Here is an 18,740-nt window from a genome sequence, read left to right on the forward strand (position 1 = left end):
ATTTGCTACTTTCTACAGACATTATACAATAGTACAAAGAAGATTACTAAACTGCTGTGTCAATTTAAAGGCATAACTAAAAACAATTCAATAGATACTTTCATACTTTGATTTAAAGATTGAATTTTTTACAAAGGCATCATAAGAGAATAATAAACAAAATACACCTACTTATCTTATAACTTGGCAGTATGAATAAAGAAGTCTTACCAGTGATAAGTAGGATAACTAAGGAGTCGTTTTTTAAACTAAAACTTAAAAATCCAGTTTCAAAACTACAGAAGAGAATCAAGGTGTAACAGGAGCTGTCAAATAAGTCAACCTGAAGCAATCTTAATATCAATATGCTCATCTGAATCACTAACATACTACATAAATGTTATAATGTTTACTGATTAATTTTAATAAAAACACCCAAACACTAAAAACATTTAAAAAGTTGTCATAGTAAAATACAAGAGTTAAGAAAAACCAAATACATTAGTACAAAGTGAATAGATCAGAAATATTTTGCCTATATATAAAGAACATGATGCTACTTACCAACCATCAGAAGGGCATGCAAACAAATTAAAGGGATGCATGAAAATAATTGAACTAAAGAAGATACAATGAGAAATCGCTCACCTATTTTTCTAATTATTAAAATAAATTTTTTAAAAATTTCTAAAATATGTACTTTAGAGTATCTACACAGAACTCCACATATTTGGTAAAAAAACAAAACAAAACAAAAAAAAACTATAATGTAATATGCCAGCCAGTGAGGAGCTTAATTAATTATGGGGTATAAACGTTATTATTTAAGAATTAACAGGTTTAAACAATTATAAAATACTCTATAAACTTTGTCAATCTGAACAAACCCTTGAGATGAGAAAAGCTGTCCTTCAATGAATCCTTACAAGAGTGAAGAAAAGGATGTTATTCAAAGTCTCTCTGTGAGAGCTGTTCACAGTTATCATGAACAAGACATATCACCAAGGGGCCTCAAAATACAAAATTCCAATGTATAGAAAAAACTCTGCTGGTTTTAAGAAGCCTGAACGATTGTCACAACAAGAATATGGATAAGACAGACAATAAAAAGAGCTAATGCAGTTGATTCAGTAACATAATTATGCACAGTATTGACTGACTAGTCTTATAACAGATACTGTGTCATACATCTGTTGTATGGATAGCTTTTAATTATCTGTGAAGATTCCAGTTGGAAAAAATGTTGTTGTCCTAATGTAGAGCACAATTAAATAGGGGATGGAGCATAAAAAGCCACAGATAGACAGGAGTGAATTTTATGTAGGAGGGGCCTTCTTTGCAAGATAAAATTCATTGGCACATTCCGATTTCTATAAGTGCTTTTCTCCTCATGATATTTTCTAAAGCAGCACACATTCACCAGGGGTTCACCCACAGCACAAGCAGCTGTGTCAATTCGATTCCAAGGAACTACACACAAATTCAGAGGGCTGTGGGAAGCACTTTTCTGATGGTCACTGTATTCTATACTTTATGGAGTTCTGGGATCTTATCTGTTACTAGACAAGTTTTATCAATTGTTCAATAGGAATCTTAGAACTACAGGATTTAGATCAAATGACATGGATGTATAATTAATTACACAGTAATCAGTCAAGACTAATATATAAACAAAAATGTGTTCGTTATATTTAAACGTATTTATCCTACCCATTCTCAATTCAATTAAACAACCATTCTCCCTTATACACTTGAATCTTCTTGTATATTTTTGAAAGATGCTTCTACATTTTCAGGCCACTAGGATAAGCAATAGGCAAATTATTATTTTTCTTATCAAACTATAACTTGTATCTTAAAAATGCTAACACCCCCCTATTCCTTATTTAATTTATGAGAGAATGAGAGTTTCAAAATTTTAAATACTTAAGCTTCACTCTGAGCGTTTTTCTGGAGGGCAGATATAAACCATCAATGAAAGAACTACCACCAGCATTGCTGTCCCCAGAAGTGTCTTAAGCTCAAGTGATGCTCAGCACCTTAGGTATGAGAGGAGCGCGTTCTCAGGAAAATTTATTCCACTAAAACCCAATTTTTTTGAGACAAAGGGGCAACTCTTTCTGAAAGTATTTACATATAACACAACTCATTCAATTTGAGCCTGAGTAGTTTGTTTTCCAAAATAACTTTATAAATGTTCCACCTATTTTGTGAGAAAAATATGACAAGAGCAAAAACATATATGCACTGACTAAAATTAAAGTCGAGTTAATGTTTATTAAAACAAAGCAAAGAATCTTTTAATAGCTTTATCTGCTGATATATTTAATTTAGGATGGGAAATTTATGACAGAGTTGCCACTTTTTTGCCTCCAGAGATCTGGAACAAAATGTCTCTCCTTAAATGTCCTTACTGTACTGTATTTAGTTAAAAAACAAACCTTAATAAGCTGATTGCCTGCATGGGAGCAGGGATCAACTCATTGCCATTAAGAATTTAAGAAGCCATCAGCCCTCTATACAGCCCTGCCTATAGGAGAGATGCAAGGATTGGCTTCTTTCAAACCTGTAATTTATGAGTTTATTCAAACCCGCCAAATTGCTTTAAGTGAACGCCTCTCACATTCGAAAATTCCCATGGCAACTCATTTAGTTTGGCAGACAGGCAGGCCCAAATTCAATCCTTTTATCCTGCAGCTAAACCATTACAATGGTAATTCTGCTCTGACACTCTGAAGAGACTGCTAATTACTGTACTCCAGGTCCCTTGACAGATTTCCCATTCAGATGAAAATGGCTATGCAAGGCACAAAGCCTCTAACACCTTTCTTTACAAGCCCTCCTACCACAGTTCTAACAGGAGCAAGTGCCTCACAGCTGGATGTCTTTAATGTATCTTTTAACACCTTGCCTTCCCTCCCAATAAAATCAAAAGGAGGCCAACAATACCATAAATTTAAATTATTGTTAGTTGGTCAACAACTAAATGTAGCACCATCAGTTCATTAACAATTCACTAAAAAATTTAACTCCACTATAAAATTACAGTTATCTGTGGAGTCAAAACACCTGCTACTAATCTCATTTATCAACTCTTTCAACTTCTTTTCAGGTTATAAATAGCAGACAACTATAAGACAAACACATGCCATCAAAAAAAGAGAATTTTGGGTAAACAAAAAGAAAACTTTCAAAAATGTATTTTATGAAAGATAACTTCCTATATTATTTTCCTAAAATTTCAATGACTCTAACATCTCTAGTATTTTTTAAAGTAAATTAAAATTACTATTGTTATGACAACATTTTTAAACTTGCTAATATTCTTTGACATGCCTGGAAACAACTTTAAATTTCCAAACTCTTAGCTGGAAATGTTATATTCTATTACAGCAATTATTTAATGTTATATTACTGATCTCTTATGTAAATGCTTTTATAAAGAGATTCACTATATATAAAAATTGGTTCATATTCAAACTGTCAAATACCTGGGGCGAAGCTTCTACATACCATAAAGTAACAGAGCCCAAGATAAACACTTTTTGAATTGCCTGGGATAAGTGGCATCTGGTATGTTAAAATCTGTCTTAAATTAGGAACAATGTAAACTTTTGTTGCCTAAAAATAATTTCTTTAAAAAAAGGTTAGTAGTACTCTGTTTAGTGTTTCCAGCTTAAGTATTCTTTCTCTCTCCAACAGAAACCTTTTGCCTCCATTCCAGCAGAAAGGAAGAAAATTGATAGAACAAGATTTAGGCATATATCCCTCATCTCCTTGTTCTCATTCTTCATATCCACTCTTTCACTATTCTGATGAGAAAAGATCACTGGATATGATAACATTTCTCACTAAATGGAGGGAGGACCCACTGAAAGAGAAATGGTTAGATACCTGAGGTGTACTCACACCACAGTGTGCATGTGGGAGACAGAGGATGCTTTTACACATGATGTTTAAGTTCTAATAATGTTAATAAATGGATTCACATTTCTTTCCCTACTATCCCACTGTTAATAAAAGCCAGTATTGACAAGATCATGGACTAGCAAAGAGTGTGCATCCTGCAGGCTGGAATCAAACCTCTGTGATCAGTAATTTAACTTGCAGCCAACATGGTCAACGGTGCAGTTGAGGTGACCAGTCTACACTGCAAATAAAAATAAGTGAAGGGAAGAGGATTCACTTGTCTTGCACTTCCACACAACTAAAATAATTATTATCATCTTTCCAAAGACACTCTAGGGCAAATAAGTTAGCTTGGTACTAACTCTGTAGAAAATGTGCTGCATGCCAAAAAAAACAAGAAAGGTACGTTTTCCAGAAAAAAATAAAGAGTTCAAAGTTACTAAAAGAGGAAAGTACATGAAAACACAAGAGTGAAATCTTTTAAAAATGCCATATCCTATTCATATAGATTATATACGGTATGTGCCAAATTCATTTGTCCTTTCAGTACCATTAATGAGAACACACTTCACATGCCACTTTCAGTAACAGATGACCAAAAAACAAAAAAAAAAAAAAAACAAAAAAAAAAAAAAAGAAAAGAACAAAGTAAAGGATGAGAACAGGAGAAGATGATTTGCAGTCACCTTTGCCTAAATGACATTTATAGAGCATATACCAATATTTCAGAATACACACACTCATCACATACTTCTAAGTATACATGGAAAGCTCACCAAAACAGAGCATACACTGGGCTATAAAAGTCATAATTAGGGCTGGGAGTCATAGCTTGGTGGTAGAGGGCTTGCCTAGCACATGTGAGACCCTGTGGGCTCAATTCTCAGCAGAAAGGAAGGGAAGAAGAGAAGAAAGAGGGAAAAAAAAGGGAAGGGAGGGAGGGACTAGGAAGGAAGGAAGGAAGGAAGGAAGGGGGAAGAAGGGAGGAAAAGAAAAGGGAAGAAAATAAGAGAGGGAGGTGAAGAGGCACTGCCCCCCCCACAAAAAAAAAAAAAAGAAAAATAAGAAATAACATAGATTGAAAAAGACCAAAACCATATTGAATACATTCCCTAAGCACAGCACAATTAAATTAGAAAACACAAAAGTCATTATCTATCATCTACATTTATAAAGCCCCCAAATAAAAATTGAACCCAAATTAAATAGAAAGAATAAAAAAAAAAGCAACAGAAGAGGAATTTAAAGAAAAAAAATCAACAAAATCAAAAGCTGATACTTAGAAAAGATTGATAAAGCTGAAGGAGACAGGACAAAACTCCAGACTCTGTGGGACTAAGAAAATAAAAAAGGGAGTAAATATTCTAAAAGAGAGAGGGCAATGCCACAGATCCTCCAGAACCATGAAAACAAAAAGTATTACGAACAACTTCCTAGGAAAAATTCTGGTAATTCAGAAAATATGAATAGCTCTACAGTTAGGGAAACTGAAATTTTATTTAAAAACACAAATACAAGAAAATAAAAAGTAAACAAAAGATGGAAAAAAGTATTTGACAAAGGATTTATATCTAAAACATTTATAATGCACTATTATAAATGCAATAAAAGACAAGTTAATAAGCAAAGATGTAAAGATCTAAACAAACACACAATAATCAATTGCCCAATATGTATACAAGTGTATAAGAACAAGTTAATCACAAGGTTTTATAATACCACATGAAGTCAAACTGAAAATGTATAATACTAATACAGCAAAAATAAAAAAGCAACTCATGACAGAATTGGGAAATGAGTAAATATAATACACAAGCTTTCTGTGCTACAGCGATCTTGAAAACAGTACCTAAAGGTAGTTATTATATAAGCTACATTGTAAAAATACATTTAAAAAAATCAGGAGAAGTACAGATTTTCGACCCTTAAAATTGACTGAGATAGCAAATCATTTACATAAAAAAACTCAACAAATCCCTGATAATTCAAAGTAACTCTAACTTTCTTCCCCCCCCCCCCACCCCCCCCCGTGGGTGCTGAGGGTTGAACCCATCCGTGGCCTTGTGCATGCCCTGCGAGGCAAGCACCCTACCAACTGAGCTATATCCCCAACCCAACACTAATTTTCTTATAGAATGCACTTAAAATAAGGCTACCAATGCATTGACACAATGCATTATTTCTTCCTATATAATCCTTATTGATTAATGCTCTATCTTCATACTCAGTAAATTCTACCAGTTTGAAGATTTCCTCATAATAATTTCATGAGAAATGATTTCTTCTTTTCACTTCCTTCTTTAATGCCTCAAAATTCTTTCCCAGGGGTGAGGTATAGCTCAGCAGTAGAATGCCTGCCTCAAGAAGCCCTGAGTTATGTCCCCAGCACAGGCAAACAAATCCACTCCTTCCATGTTATGGTTTGGATGTGAGGTATCCCTCAAAAGCTCACCTGTGAGACGATGCAAGGAAGTTCAGAGGAGAAATGATTGGGTTGTGAGAGTCTTAACCCAATCAGTGCATTAATAGAGATTAACTGAGTGGTAACTGAAGTGATAGGGTGTGGTTGGAATAGGTGGGTATGGCTTTGGGGTATATATTTGTATTTGGCAAGTGAAGACCTCTCTCTCTGCTTTCTGATCATCATGTGAGTTCCTTCCCTCTGCCACACTCCTCCACCATGATGTCCTCCCTCACCTTAAGCCTCAAGGAATGGAGCCAGCCACTGAGAGCTTTGAAACCATAAGCCCCCAAAATAAACTTTTCCTCCTCCAAAACTGTTCTGGTTGGGTCCTTTAGTCACAGTAGTGAAAAAGGTGACTAAAACATTCCACTTACAAAACAATTTAGAGAAGAAAAATAATATATGTGAAGTTTTACTTTATAGTTGCATGAAGTTATTCAAAAACCTAATTTCATTAACAATTCATTTTCCAACTTCTAAAGTTTTCATACCTTCAAAAGTTTTCATACATAAATAAGAGACTTTTCCTTCACTACATAACAAAGAACTTAGAACAGTTCACTTCTTATATTACTTTCAGAGGAGCCATTTTGAGCGTGTGTGTGTGTGTGTGTGTGTGTGTGTGTTTGGGGAGGGGGTAATGGGCATTGAACCAATTGAGTCACACCCCTAGTTCCTATTATTTTTTATTTTGAGAGAAGGTCTTGCTAAGTTGCTGAGGCTGGCCTCAAAACTTGCAATCCTCTAGATTTACTGGGATTACAGGCATGCACTACCATGCCCAGTTGGTATTTGATTTTTTTTTTTTTGCAAGTGAAATGAAAAGTCAGACAGTCTCGAATGTGATCCCAATTAAAAAAATAAATCACTCTTATTAACTTATGACAATAAACTGAGAGGAGAAAAAAATGAAGAGAAGCGAAACTGTCAACCAAGGTAGCAAAAAAACATGTATTCAAGAAATATTCAGGTTAACATTTTCAACAGTGGTTTTTTCAGAGGATAACCCAAGTCCCTAAAGAGTAGCAAAATCAAGACACTGCCCATAATCTTCTTCTACAGTGAATGTAACTTAAAATTTTAGAAAATATCACACTGTAATTACAAGAGTATAACAAAGGCCTCAGGAATCTGCAGGAGGTAAAGTTCAGGTTTAAAAGACTGAGTAAAAAACTGGATTGATGGCATTTATGATGAAGAGGATGTTTTAAATAGATATTGGAAGAAAAGAGATAGACTTGTCAAATAAAAACATTATATGAGAAAAATAATTCTTGAAATTGCATGATTCATTTTGTGATTTAGGAAATGAGATAAAAGTTAAGTTTGTTATCAATGTCAAAGGAACAGCTCTGAAATAAAAGTGTTATTTTCCAGAAGTGCTCTAAATAAAATATTAATTGGTTTTTAAAATGAATTATGTGATTATCTCAGAACCCTTATTAATTCTGCAGAGGAATTAGATGCTGTTTTCTGGGAAGAAAAAAAAAAATCACCAACTGCTCCAATAATGCCAAGCAATTTGTATGCTTGTTGGCAAAAATAGGAAATCTATTTCACAGAGTTGTTTGAAAACCCAAATTTGAATGAAATGGATTTAAACTGATTTACTGAACATTTAGTTATGAGTAAAATTATGCAAATGAATGGGGCCACATCAAACCTTCAACCAGAATACCACAAGGAGTGCACACACAACCTTTATTCATTCCATTTAATTAAACAGCTTATATCAAGCAGTCAACTCCTTTCCACTTCTCACTCCTGCACCCCTCAACAAGCCAGGACTAAGTCTTTTAACAAAATGGACACAAAGCTGTCCTTCCACATCTTCCCACATATCAAGGTAAGAAACATTCAGGATAATTCTGGACTTCTGATGCAAATTCAATCTCTTTTAAAGAGTAACAAAACCGTATTCCCCACAAAACCAATATGAAACCACAAATTGAGTATCTGTCCAAATGATAAACATTAAAAATTTTGTAACACAAAACATCTATATCATCACACAACTACTTACTATCAAAACTGACCTAAAATTATAAGAACCAAGAGAATTATTTTAGTCCTATTTTTATAATTAGTGGCCTTTATTAAAAAAAAAAAAAAAAAAAAAGGTTATCAGAAAAGGAAAGGTTTAGAAGCTTGATTATATCCAGGATTTGAGATTGTTGGGCAACAGGCATTTTCGTGCAATACTGGCAAGATTGGATACTGAGTCAGGCAACAGTGGCTGGTACCTGTAATTCTACCAACTAAGAAAGCTGAGGCAGAAAGATTCCTAGTTTGAAGCTAGCCTCAGAAACTTAGTGAGACCTGTCTTAAAAAATGCAAGGGCTGGGGATGTAGCTCAGTGGTAAAGTGCCATTGGGTTCAGTCCCCAGTTTCCCAAACACCCACTGTCCACAGAAAAAGACTATATTGATATATATTTTCTGGAAGTTATCACAGAAATTTTAATAAGCAATAAACTTTTAAATGCACTTGGTGTCCTAGTAATTCTACTAATTCTACATGTGTATATATACAAGTGCTGACAAACTCCAACAGTGCTTGTCAGATTTATGCAGAACCACTTCAATGAGAAATAAAATGTCCATTTCTGGATACTGGGCTGTGGGTAACTGAAGCTGGGTGCAGGAGAAGATCATGGATGGGGAAGCAATAAAGGAACAGAGAAGCCAAGGTACTAGAAGCATTATTTACATAAATAATGAAATCTTAGAAACAAACAAAAAACCCCAGTTTTTCTTCTTCTTTTGCCATTTTTTCTTGATCCCAGGCCAGTGAATCTTTTTAACTGTTTCAAAGGAAACAAAACTAGGGGTCAACACACTAAGAAGCACTACCTGGCCTGTTTGTTACTCTTTAGAGATTGAATTTACATCAGAAGTCCAAAATACAAGAAAAAGAGTGAAGATTCAAGGAATTCAAATAAATACAACAATTCAGCCTGTGGGTGCAGTGTGGATGTATGTATGTGCTTTAAGGACAGTGAAGAATGAAGCCAAGGGTCAACTCCCTCTTCCCAGGAACCATCTTCAACAACATGAGTAACCACTCCTCCTTGAAGATGTCTTTACTCCCAGGACTGGTTCCTGGTTTTCCTCTCATCTCAGGTTCTCCTCCTTCATGTCCACCCTTGCTGGACCCTCTTCTTCTTCTTCCTGACAAGACTCAGAAAGTGTCCCAACTTCAGGCCTCAGACTTCTCTTCTTTACCTATTACCAACTGGTATGTATAATCACATATAGTCCCACAGCTCTAAAGGCTTTTGATGTGATGGCTCCAAATTTTCTTGTTCTGACCTAATGTACTTCAACATTTGATGTCTCGATTTTTACATTTCTAAATCGAATTTCTTAACTTCTCTCCCAAACCTGCTCCTGGAACAGCATAAATAAAAAGATATCTTCAACTACTTCAAGTCATCACATATAGTATCACAAACAATCCATCAAAATTCTAGTCAGTTCTACCTCCAAAGTAAATCCAAAATCCAAACACTACTCCATCTCTAGTCCAAAGTCACTTTAATCTCCAACTTAAACTGCAAACATTCCTTGTTGGCATCTACACTTTCACTACTACTCTCAAAGCCTACTCTCAGGCCAGATGCCAGAATGATCCTTTGAAATATAAATTAGACCATGTCATTCCTCTCCTCAAATTCCTCCAATTACTTCTCATCTCAGAAAAACTAGCAATCTGCAAGTTCATCCTCCCCCTTTTCTGGCCTTGACCTCCCACCTCTCTCCAGCCTGCTGACTGTCTACAAACAAGTCTCGGGATCACTGCACTTTCAGTTCTCTTTGCTTAGAAAATTCCTTGGCTATAGAAATGACTGCACCATGTTTCAGTTCCATTTTTTTTTCCCTTCAAATGTTACCTTAGAGGCATTTTTTAATCATCATCTAATAAAGTATTGTTTCCTGAATCAGTATTTCTCTACCCGCCTTTTCCTGCTTTCATTGCACCACTTGATTAACGCTTCAATACAGTTAGTCTTTATTCTACTTACGGTCAGTAATCAAACTCCAAAGGTAAGCTTCATGATGGCAGGTACTTTTTTGTCAGTTTTACTTACACTTTCTGTATTCTCAAAAACAGTTATCTAGCCTAAGTAAGCATGCAATGAAATCTGATGGATGAATTTAACCAAAGGCCAGAGATAAGAAAAAGGGTGAAGATTCAAGGAATTCAAATAAATACAACAATTCAGCCTGTGGGTACAGTGTGGATGTATGCACTTTAAGGACAGTGCAGAATGAAGCCTAAAAAGTTATGCCAAATCATGAAAGAGCCTCCAGGACCAGGGTAGGGTGGGGTAGGGTGGGGTGGGGTGGGATGGGGTAGGGGTATGTTTGACACTGTGCTCTCAAGAGTAGCAGAGAACCAAAAGGTTTTTAAAGCATGTATTTGTCAAGTGATAGAAAGCTGAGTGACCCAGGCCATCACTATAACTAGATACCCGAACATGTGGATTATAGGATTATCTTGGAAAAGTTTTGAAGTAGTAAGCTAGAAAAAGCCTAGAATGCTGTTAAGTAGAGCCTAACATGTCACTCTGGTGAGGGCCGAAAGGACCAAAATGCTGATTAAAAGGCATACAGCAAAGGCAATCCTGACGTTTTCAGATGGAAATGAGGATTCTACTGAAAACTGGATAAGAGTACACCCTTATTACAAATCTGGCTGCATTTTTTCCATGTCCTGAAATTTTGTGGGAGGCTGAACTTGAAGGTGACAGACTACTTTATTTGGCAAAGAAAATTTTAAGGTAGAAGAACAACTAGCAGCAGATCCTGGTGTTGTCTGTGATGCTGGTTTTGCAATCATGCAGAATCCAAGAGTTGCAAGCAGACCCTGATGAGGATGCAAGGAACTGTGGTGGTGAAGCTAAAGTTGCAGTGTAGATCCCAGGAAGACATAGGTGTTGGCAACACAGGACATCTGCCAGGGGAAGCTACATGCAACAAGAAGAGGCAGCCCTAGGAAATGGTCATGTGGGGGTGTGTCTGCAAAGTTACAATGCTATTTTAAGTCCTTGGGAACACATTCCACCAATGTGTCCCAGATGTTGTACAAAGAACAATAGGATTTAACGTTTGCCCTACTGTCAGTCTTACTTTAGTGTGATCCTTCCTTTCTAGTCCTCTCTTCTTTTGTAATGAGAATGTATACATTGTGCCTGTCCCAACATCGTACATTAAAAGTGTATAATTTGTTTTTTATTTCTATAGGCACTCACAACTGAGTTTGCCTTAAGACTTGGGTGAGATTTTAGCCTAGAACTTTTGAAAAATGCTGAAAGTTAAGACTCCAAACCTTTGGGAGATGGGGAGAATGCTACAGTTTGAATCTTAAAAGTCTTCGAAAGTACCATGTGACAAAGGTTTGGTCCCTAGAGTGGTGCTACTGGGATTTCTTTATATCACTGATGGCACGCTCTCCAAGGGAACAGCAGTACCTCACACTTTCCTCTTCCTGTCTTGATTCCTGGACATAGTCTGAGTAGGTTTTCTTGGCCATGGGTTCTATGCCATTGCCATCTGATACTCCAGAGGCCTTAAAAGCAATGGGTTCACCTGATCATGTACTGAAACCTTTAAAACCACGAGCAAAATTAACCTTTTCTCTCTATAAGTTATTCATCTCAGCTATTTGTTATATTAACAGAAATCTAACATAGTAACCTTATTACAAAATTCAACTATTCATTCATTTTTCAGATATTTACTATGTTACTACTATATGCTGGGAATTGTGTTAAGTACTAGAAATAAAAATAATTTGCCAGACAAGAGATTATAGCTTTCTGGTTAAACAGGGAAAGAAAATACTACAATGTTTATGATGTCTGCTATGATCAGGGGAACACGTATACTGTGGAAGAACACATGATGTGGGTTGGAAAAGTAGGTCTACAACAGTCAATAATGATGCCATGGTATTCTCATTACAAATCCTTATATCAAAGTAAGATAATTATATCAGACTACCAAATGTGTAATATCAGACTATGAAAATTGGTTCTACAACTATTTCCAGCAAAAAGCCCATCAACTTCAGTGTATAATAGAATACAATCAGAGGGGAATTTAAAACAACGAACTCACAAACTAGACATTGTGATTCCACTCCCCACCAAAAACAAAACAAAAAAAAGAATAGGAAAGAGAGAAAAATTAACATCATGACTTTGTAGCTTAGTGCCATAGAAAAAAACTGCTTAAAGAAAATTAAATCAGGTGCCTTAAATTGTTTTAGGTGATAGAGGCTAGATTACTTCAATGATCACTGACGTCCCCATGATAACAGATCCCAAAACCCTACAACTAGAACTGACCATTTTTTAAGTTTCAGAAGTTGATATGACCAGACAACATTTGGTATGACATACAAAATGTCCACAGCATAGCACTCAATGTTATATCATGATGAATTTCGTTTAACACGAGAAGGATTTACTCACATGTTAATATAAATGACATTTAATGGCATTTAAATCAAACATCATTTTCTTTCTGGCTAAGTTTAATGATATTAGTCAATTATGCAAAAGCCAAGGATAGTAAAGCTTTTCTTTGGTTTAAATTTCTATTTTTCTTGGTATCATCATCACAAATGTACAACAGCATTCAGCTTAAATTAAATAAATTCTATAATAGAGCATCCAGGTTATAATATACATAATCAATAAAGTGAACAATAATAAAAATTATTGCAAGTCTAAGTCACTGTATAGAACTCATACCTTAGAGTATGTTATTTTTATTCTATTATCTGAAACTCTAAGAATATTTCATTACAAAAAGAAAATAATTTTAAATTATGCTCCTTGAAATTATTACTGTTTAATAACAGTAATCCTAAAAATACTTCCACAGGATATAAATTTATCATCATTTCCTCTAAGATATGTATAAATTTTCTTTAAAAAATCTATTTCCATGTTTACATATTCCGAGGCTTTTTTTTTTTTTTTTTTGATGATAGTGGTAGGGATCAAACCGAAGGCCTCAGACATGCTAAGTGAGGGCTCACACAGAAGACAATTTTTGAAATAACAGGGTTTTTCAATATCTTTGCTCCAACTGTAACTTGTATGTAAGTAAATACAGAGAAATTAGTAACAACTTTCTCAAGAAAACACAGCTTTTAATTCAATACTCTTTCCCAGGTTATTACCTTTTAGAACTAAAGAAACTTATTGAAAGATGATTAAAATAATCTAATTGGTTGATAATACTGCTATTATACACTGATTTATTGGCTTTACTAGATAAACTTATTTGTTTAGTATAATACATGAACTCTGTAGTTTTGGATATACTTATCAATAAAGTTTAAGGCTAAAAACAGCTTCTGATCATAAAACTAACAACTTATTAAATTCTTAAAAATCTCCTTTTCTATGCAGCTTTTAATATTAAGGAAAAGGAGGAAGATTTTACATGGTTTAATGGTGTGTAAATATAAATTTTAGTTTCCATTTAACCTGTCTGCATATATTCCTTCCATAACTATCAATAAAACTTAAATGAAACTCAAGTTTTTAATTTTGTCAAATTAATATAAAATGTTAATGATTTGTGAATTAACTTCCAGATTATCAGGAAAATAAAAAACAGCAGTTATCTGCTAACAGATTTTTTTTAACAGACTTTTTTTTGGACAAAATACAAGCAGTAGTTCTAGTTTCTTTTTTTCTTAATGAAAAAACATTTTGATAATGACACAGAAAACTAATAATAATTTATTTTTCATTTCCCACTGAAAGCTAATACTCGGGTAATCAATAGTTCCATTATCATTTCTAATGTTACTAAACAGATGTGCAACAATGAGAAACAGCTGAGGGAAGAACTGGCAGAAAATGGAAGGGTTTGGGGATAATTTGGAGAACACAAAGGTGTCTGGATAATTTCTTATGTCACTATCCAAAATTACTTTCACTTATCTTGGACTCTTAAATATAACTTTAATAGTTTTTCAATATTTTAGAAATAACACTGCAGTATGAAAAGTGCTCAAAATGTTGCCTGGTATATCAGTAAAATCTAGCTTTTATTTTTATTTAAAAAAGCATTTTATTATAGAAAAGTCTTACTAATGAACATTAACCTTTCTGTGGGAAACAATGATATGGTACCACAGACAAGTCAAATATTATGCTAACTCAGCTCATCCAGCATGAATTGCATAGACTTTTGCACACTCATTACTTGCTCCTCCCCCCAAATGCTTGCCATCACTATACTGATGTTGTACTTACATTTTTCCCTATAATAAAAAAAAGATTCAGCTAGCTATGGTGTTGCAAGTCTGTAATGCCAGTGGCTTAGGAGGATGGCAGGTTTAAAGCCAGCCTCAGCAACTTAGTGAAGCAGTAAGCAATCTAGTGAGACCCTATCTCCAAAAAAAAAAAAAAAGAAAGAAAGGAATGGATTAAAAAAAAAAATGTGGCATTTATACACAATGGAGTATTACTCTGCACTAAAAAAATGACAAAATCATGGAATTTGCAGGGAAATAGATGGCATTAGAGCAGATTATGCTAAGTGAAGCTAGCCAATCCCTAAAAAACAAAAGCCAAATGTCTTCTTCAATATAAGGAGAACAACTAATTAAACAGGGATGAGAGGTGGGAGGGAAAGGGAGAGAGAAGGGAAATTGCATGGAAATGGAAGGAGACTCTCAGGATTATACAAAAGTACATACAAGAGGAAGTGAGGGGAAAGGGGAAAAAAAACAAGGGGGAGAAATGAATTACAGTAGAGGGGGTAGAGAGAGAAGATGGGAGGGGAGGGGAGGGGGGATAGTAGAGGATAGGAAAGGCAACAGAATACAACAGACACTAGCATGGCAATATGTAAAACAGTGGATATGTAACCTATGTGATTCTGCAATCTGTATAAGGGGTAAAAATGGGAGTTCATAACCCACTTGAATCAAATGTATGAAATATGATATGTCAAGAAGTATGTAATTTTTTGAACAACCAATAATAAAAATTAAAAAAAAGTGTTCCTGGGAGTATAAAACAAAACAACAAAAAAAAGGAATGGGATATGGCTCAGTGGTGAAGCGCCCTTGGGTTTAATCCCTAGTACCATTAAAAAAAGAAAGAAAAAAAAAAAAAGATTCAGCAGGTGAATATTATTTGTGAGAAGGAGAGGTTATTAACTAAATTTGCTTCCCCCCCCATATCAATTCCTTTCCAAAAATAAAGACTTTCCCATTTAAGGATTTGAGCAATATATCCACGTTTGCTTGTTATATTTAATGAGTTAATATATTTTTATTTTGTGGTTAAATAAAAATCTCTACCAAATAATAACCCATTGTCTGTCTACTAAGATAAACATTACAAAACCATGGATGGTGGTGCATTCTTGTAATCCCAGAGACTCAGGAGGCTGAGGCAGGAGGATTGCCAAATGCAAGGTCAGCCTGGGCAACTTACTGATATTCTGACTTAAAATAAAAAGAGCTGGGATGTAGCTCAGTGGTAGCATTCCCATCAGTTCAATTCCCAGTACCAAAACAATAACAACAACAATAATAAAAAACAGATAAATATTATGATAATCTAAAATTAAACTGAAGATAGGAAATAAGGCCCAAATCTAAGATTTGGAAATTATTACTTACTGCAGGTACCAGTAGTTTCTTCACTTCTTCAACTGCTCTCTTCAGTTTTATTTCTGCTCTGTTCTGAGCATCTTCCACAGTGATTAGTACATGTAAATCTTCATTTAGATGCTCCCAATTGGGTTTGCCTCTATTTTGCTCCTCCTAAAAAATTTACAAAGTACACTCTTACAATTATTTTTCTTTAAAGAGAGTGTATCCTTCATATTGTGAATCTGTTGCCAACAATTTAAGTCATGTTTGCATTATTTTGCTAAAATAACATTAGAAACCTTCTGAATTATTTTCCTGGCCAAAATGAAGAAACTTACATATGGCATCATCCATAGATTACCATGAAGAACACTCTGAGAAGCATGTTATTTCTATAAATTACTTATGAGTAAACAGAAAGTCATCAAGATTAAGCACGTCACTTACAAAGAACACACGGGAAATAAACAGTCAGTATAAAAATGAATCAAAGAATTCTCAAACTCAGTAAAATTTCCACTTCATCACAATTGTTTAATAACATTAGTTGTACTCAACAGCAGAAAAAAATATTTTGCAAACAAGACATTATAGTGTAAAACAAGTATTACACTTAAGTATTTGAAGTAATAATTATGGAAACATTTTATTATAATCCACAAGAAATAATAAGTTATAACTATATTTCCATTAGACTTTTTTAAAATCAACTATAAGGCCTCTCTTTCATTATATCAAGTAATGAATACAGTTTTTCAGACACTATGTGCCCAATTTCCTTAATGACGTCTAGTCTCCTAGTGAGGAGGACCCTCACACTGATACCTTGACACCACAGGGAGAACTAGGAAGAGCATACTACAAAAACCTATTATCTAAATTGGGTCATTTCAGAATTGCAGAGCTAATTCTTGCTTTAAGTTTTAGAGATAATGCAAATACAATTTATAAATTTTAAAACATAAAAAACAAAGAATATAAATTTATAAATAGGTAACATACAAATGTTATACAGAAATGGATGTGGCTCAGACCAAAGTACCACAAACAAACAATAAATATTACCTTTGTTGTTATTAGACCTCTATCTTGAATCTACTCATGTATTTATTTTACTAAATGTGAGATTCCAATCCAAGAAAGTAAAACTGGTATAAGGATACAACTTTTGTACAACTCACATGAATGAGCTTACCCAATGAGGACAGAAATGTCTGAACAGTTAAGTATGTACTTCTACTTTATTTTCAGCTAATATCTTCAGTGGGAAAATCTATCTACATGTTATAAGAGATAAGAACATTCATGTTTCCCCAAGTATAGGAGGCAGTAGAGTGGACTCACAAGATCCAGGATATGTGAAATTTCAGGGAATTGGAGCTATAATCACATCTATTGACACTTATGAACTACTAGCTCAAAGTATGTCTGTTTCAACATTAGATCACACCCCATTCCATTTAGTAATGATACACATGCACAAAGCTAGGTCTATCATTGCTATTACAAAAAGCAAGTCTGAAAAACTCAGCAGAGTATAAGAAGGTGGCGGTGTCCAATCTGATTCTGAGGTTTAGAACTTGAATGGCCCCCAAGAAAACACAGATGCTATTAATAAATAATGTGATTATTTAAAAATAAATAATGTGGTCATTTAGAAAATCATTTTTTTCCTTCAATTTAAGATGTTCTAAAGCCAGGCACAGTGGCACATGCCTATAATTCAAGCTACTCAGGAGGCTGAGATAGGACGATTACAAATTCAAGGCCAGTCAGAACAACTTAGCAAGACCCCGTCTTGAAATACATTTTTTTTTTTTTAAACAAAGTTTGGGGATGTAACTCAGTGGTAGAGTTGCTTGCCGAGCACACAGGAAGCTCTGAGTTCAATTCTTAGTACTGAAAAACAAAAAAAGTTTTGATACAGATATTATAGTTCTATTTATTATTTACTTAGAAAGTAAATAATAGAACTATAAGAGATTCATTTTCCCCTAGGGAGCACTATGAAAAAACTAAATGAGAAACCAGTTCAATCAAGAACTGGGAACTATGGGGTCACCTGCGAAGAATATAAAATGTGCATAAATATTTTCACTGTTGCTCAATTTTTAAACACAAATGTTAATTTTAATGTTGAAGATTGCTAATAATATTTTCCCACCAAAATTTGTGTTTTTACATGGACTAGTTACTGGCATTATTTGGTATATACTGAAAGTGTGCCTTTTTGTCTAAATCCATCATCATAAGGGATTTTTGCTTCCAGCCAAGGAAAAATAAGAACCAAATGTATAATCCCACTAGAAGCAAGTAAAACAAATGAACAACAATTTTAAGCCAATAGACACCAGGCAGCTAAGATCAGTGACAATGAAAAGACCTGGGGCGGAGACACGAGTGAGCCCTCCCTGACTGACTTCTCCCTGAGTGGAAAAGACTAGCACAGCTGGGGTCACACAACCAAGTCCTGTACAACCACACTGGGGAACAGCCAAAGGCCCAGAGCATTCCACCCAAAACCACCAGTGCAGCCTGGCAGGAAACTCCAGAGGCTTATAAAACAAACTGCTTCCAGGACTCAAGGTAACAAAGGGCCTAGTTTTCATATGGAGTCAGACTGAAAAGACTTCCTGGGATTCAGAAACTGTACACTAAAGGGTCTTGCTATAGTAAAGGCAACAATTAAATCTAGTCTGCCCACTGTTCCAGTGCTGCTCAAAGAAATTTTAAAGCCAAAACCTAAAGGGACCAA

At 34.7% G+C, this 18,740-nt stretch overlaps 1 protein-coding gene across 8 annotated transcripts in view; it reads right to left on the minus strand.

Annotated features, from left to right (window-relative positions):
• Qki (QKI, KH domain containing RNA binding) overlaps window positions 1–18,740 on the minus strand; it is a 134,434-nt gene that overhangs the window by 24,111 nt on the left and 91,583 nt on the right. For all 8 annotated transcript variants that reach the window (XR_009227230.1, XM_046449288.2, XM_058580944.1 and 5 more), the window contains exon 4: window positions 16,013–16,156. Coding sequence is in view for 7 of the 8 variants with exons in the window: in XM_046449288.2 (XP_046305244.1) it covers window positions 16,013–16,156 (144 nt within the window). In the remaining variant the exon portion in view is untranslated. The remainder of the gene's footprint in view (window positions 1–16,012; window positions 16,157–18,740) is intronic.

The sequence above is a fragment of the Marmota monax genome, unplaced genomic scaffold, assembly GCF_021218885.2.
Source record: "Marmota monax isolate L192 unplaced genomic scaffold, Marmota_monax_Labrador192_F-V1.1 WCK01_AAM20220418_F8-fsc00083, whole genome shotgun sequence".
NCBI classification, from domain to species: domain Eukaryota; kingdom Metazoa; phylum Chordata; class Mammalia; order Rodentia; family Sciuridae; genus Marmota; species Marmota monax.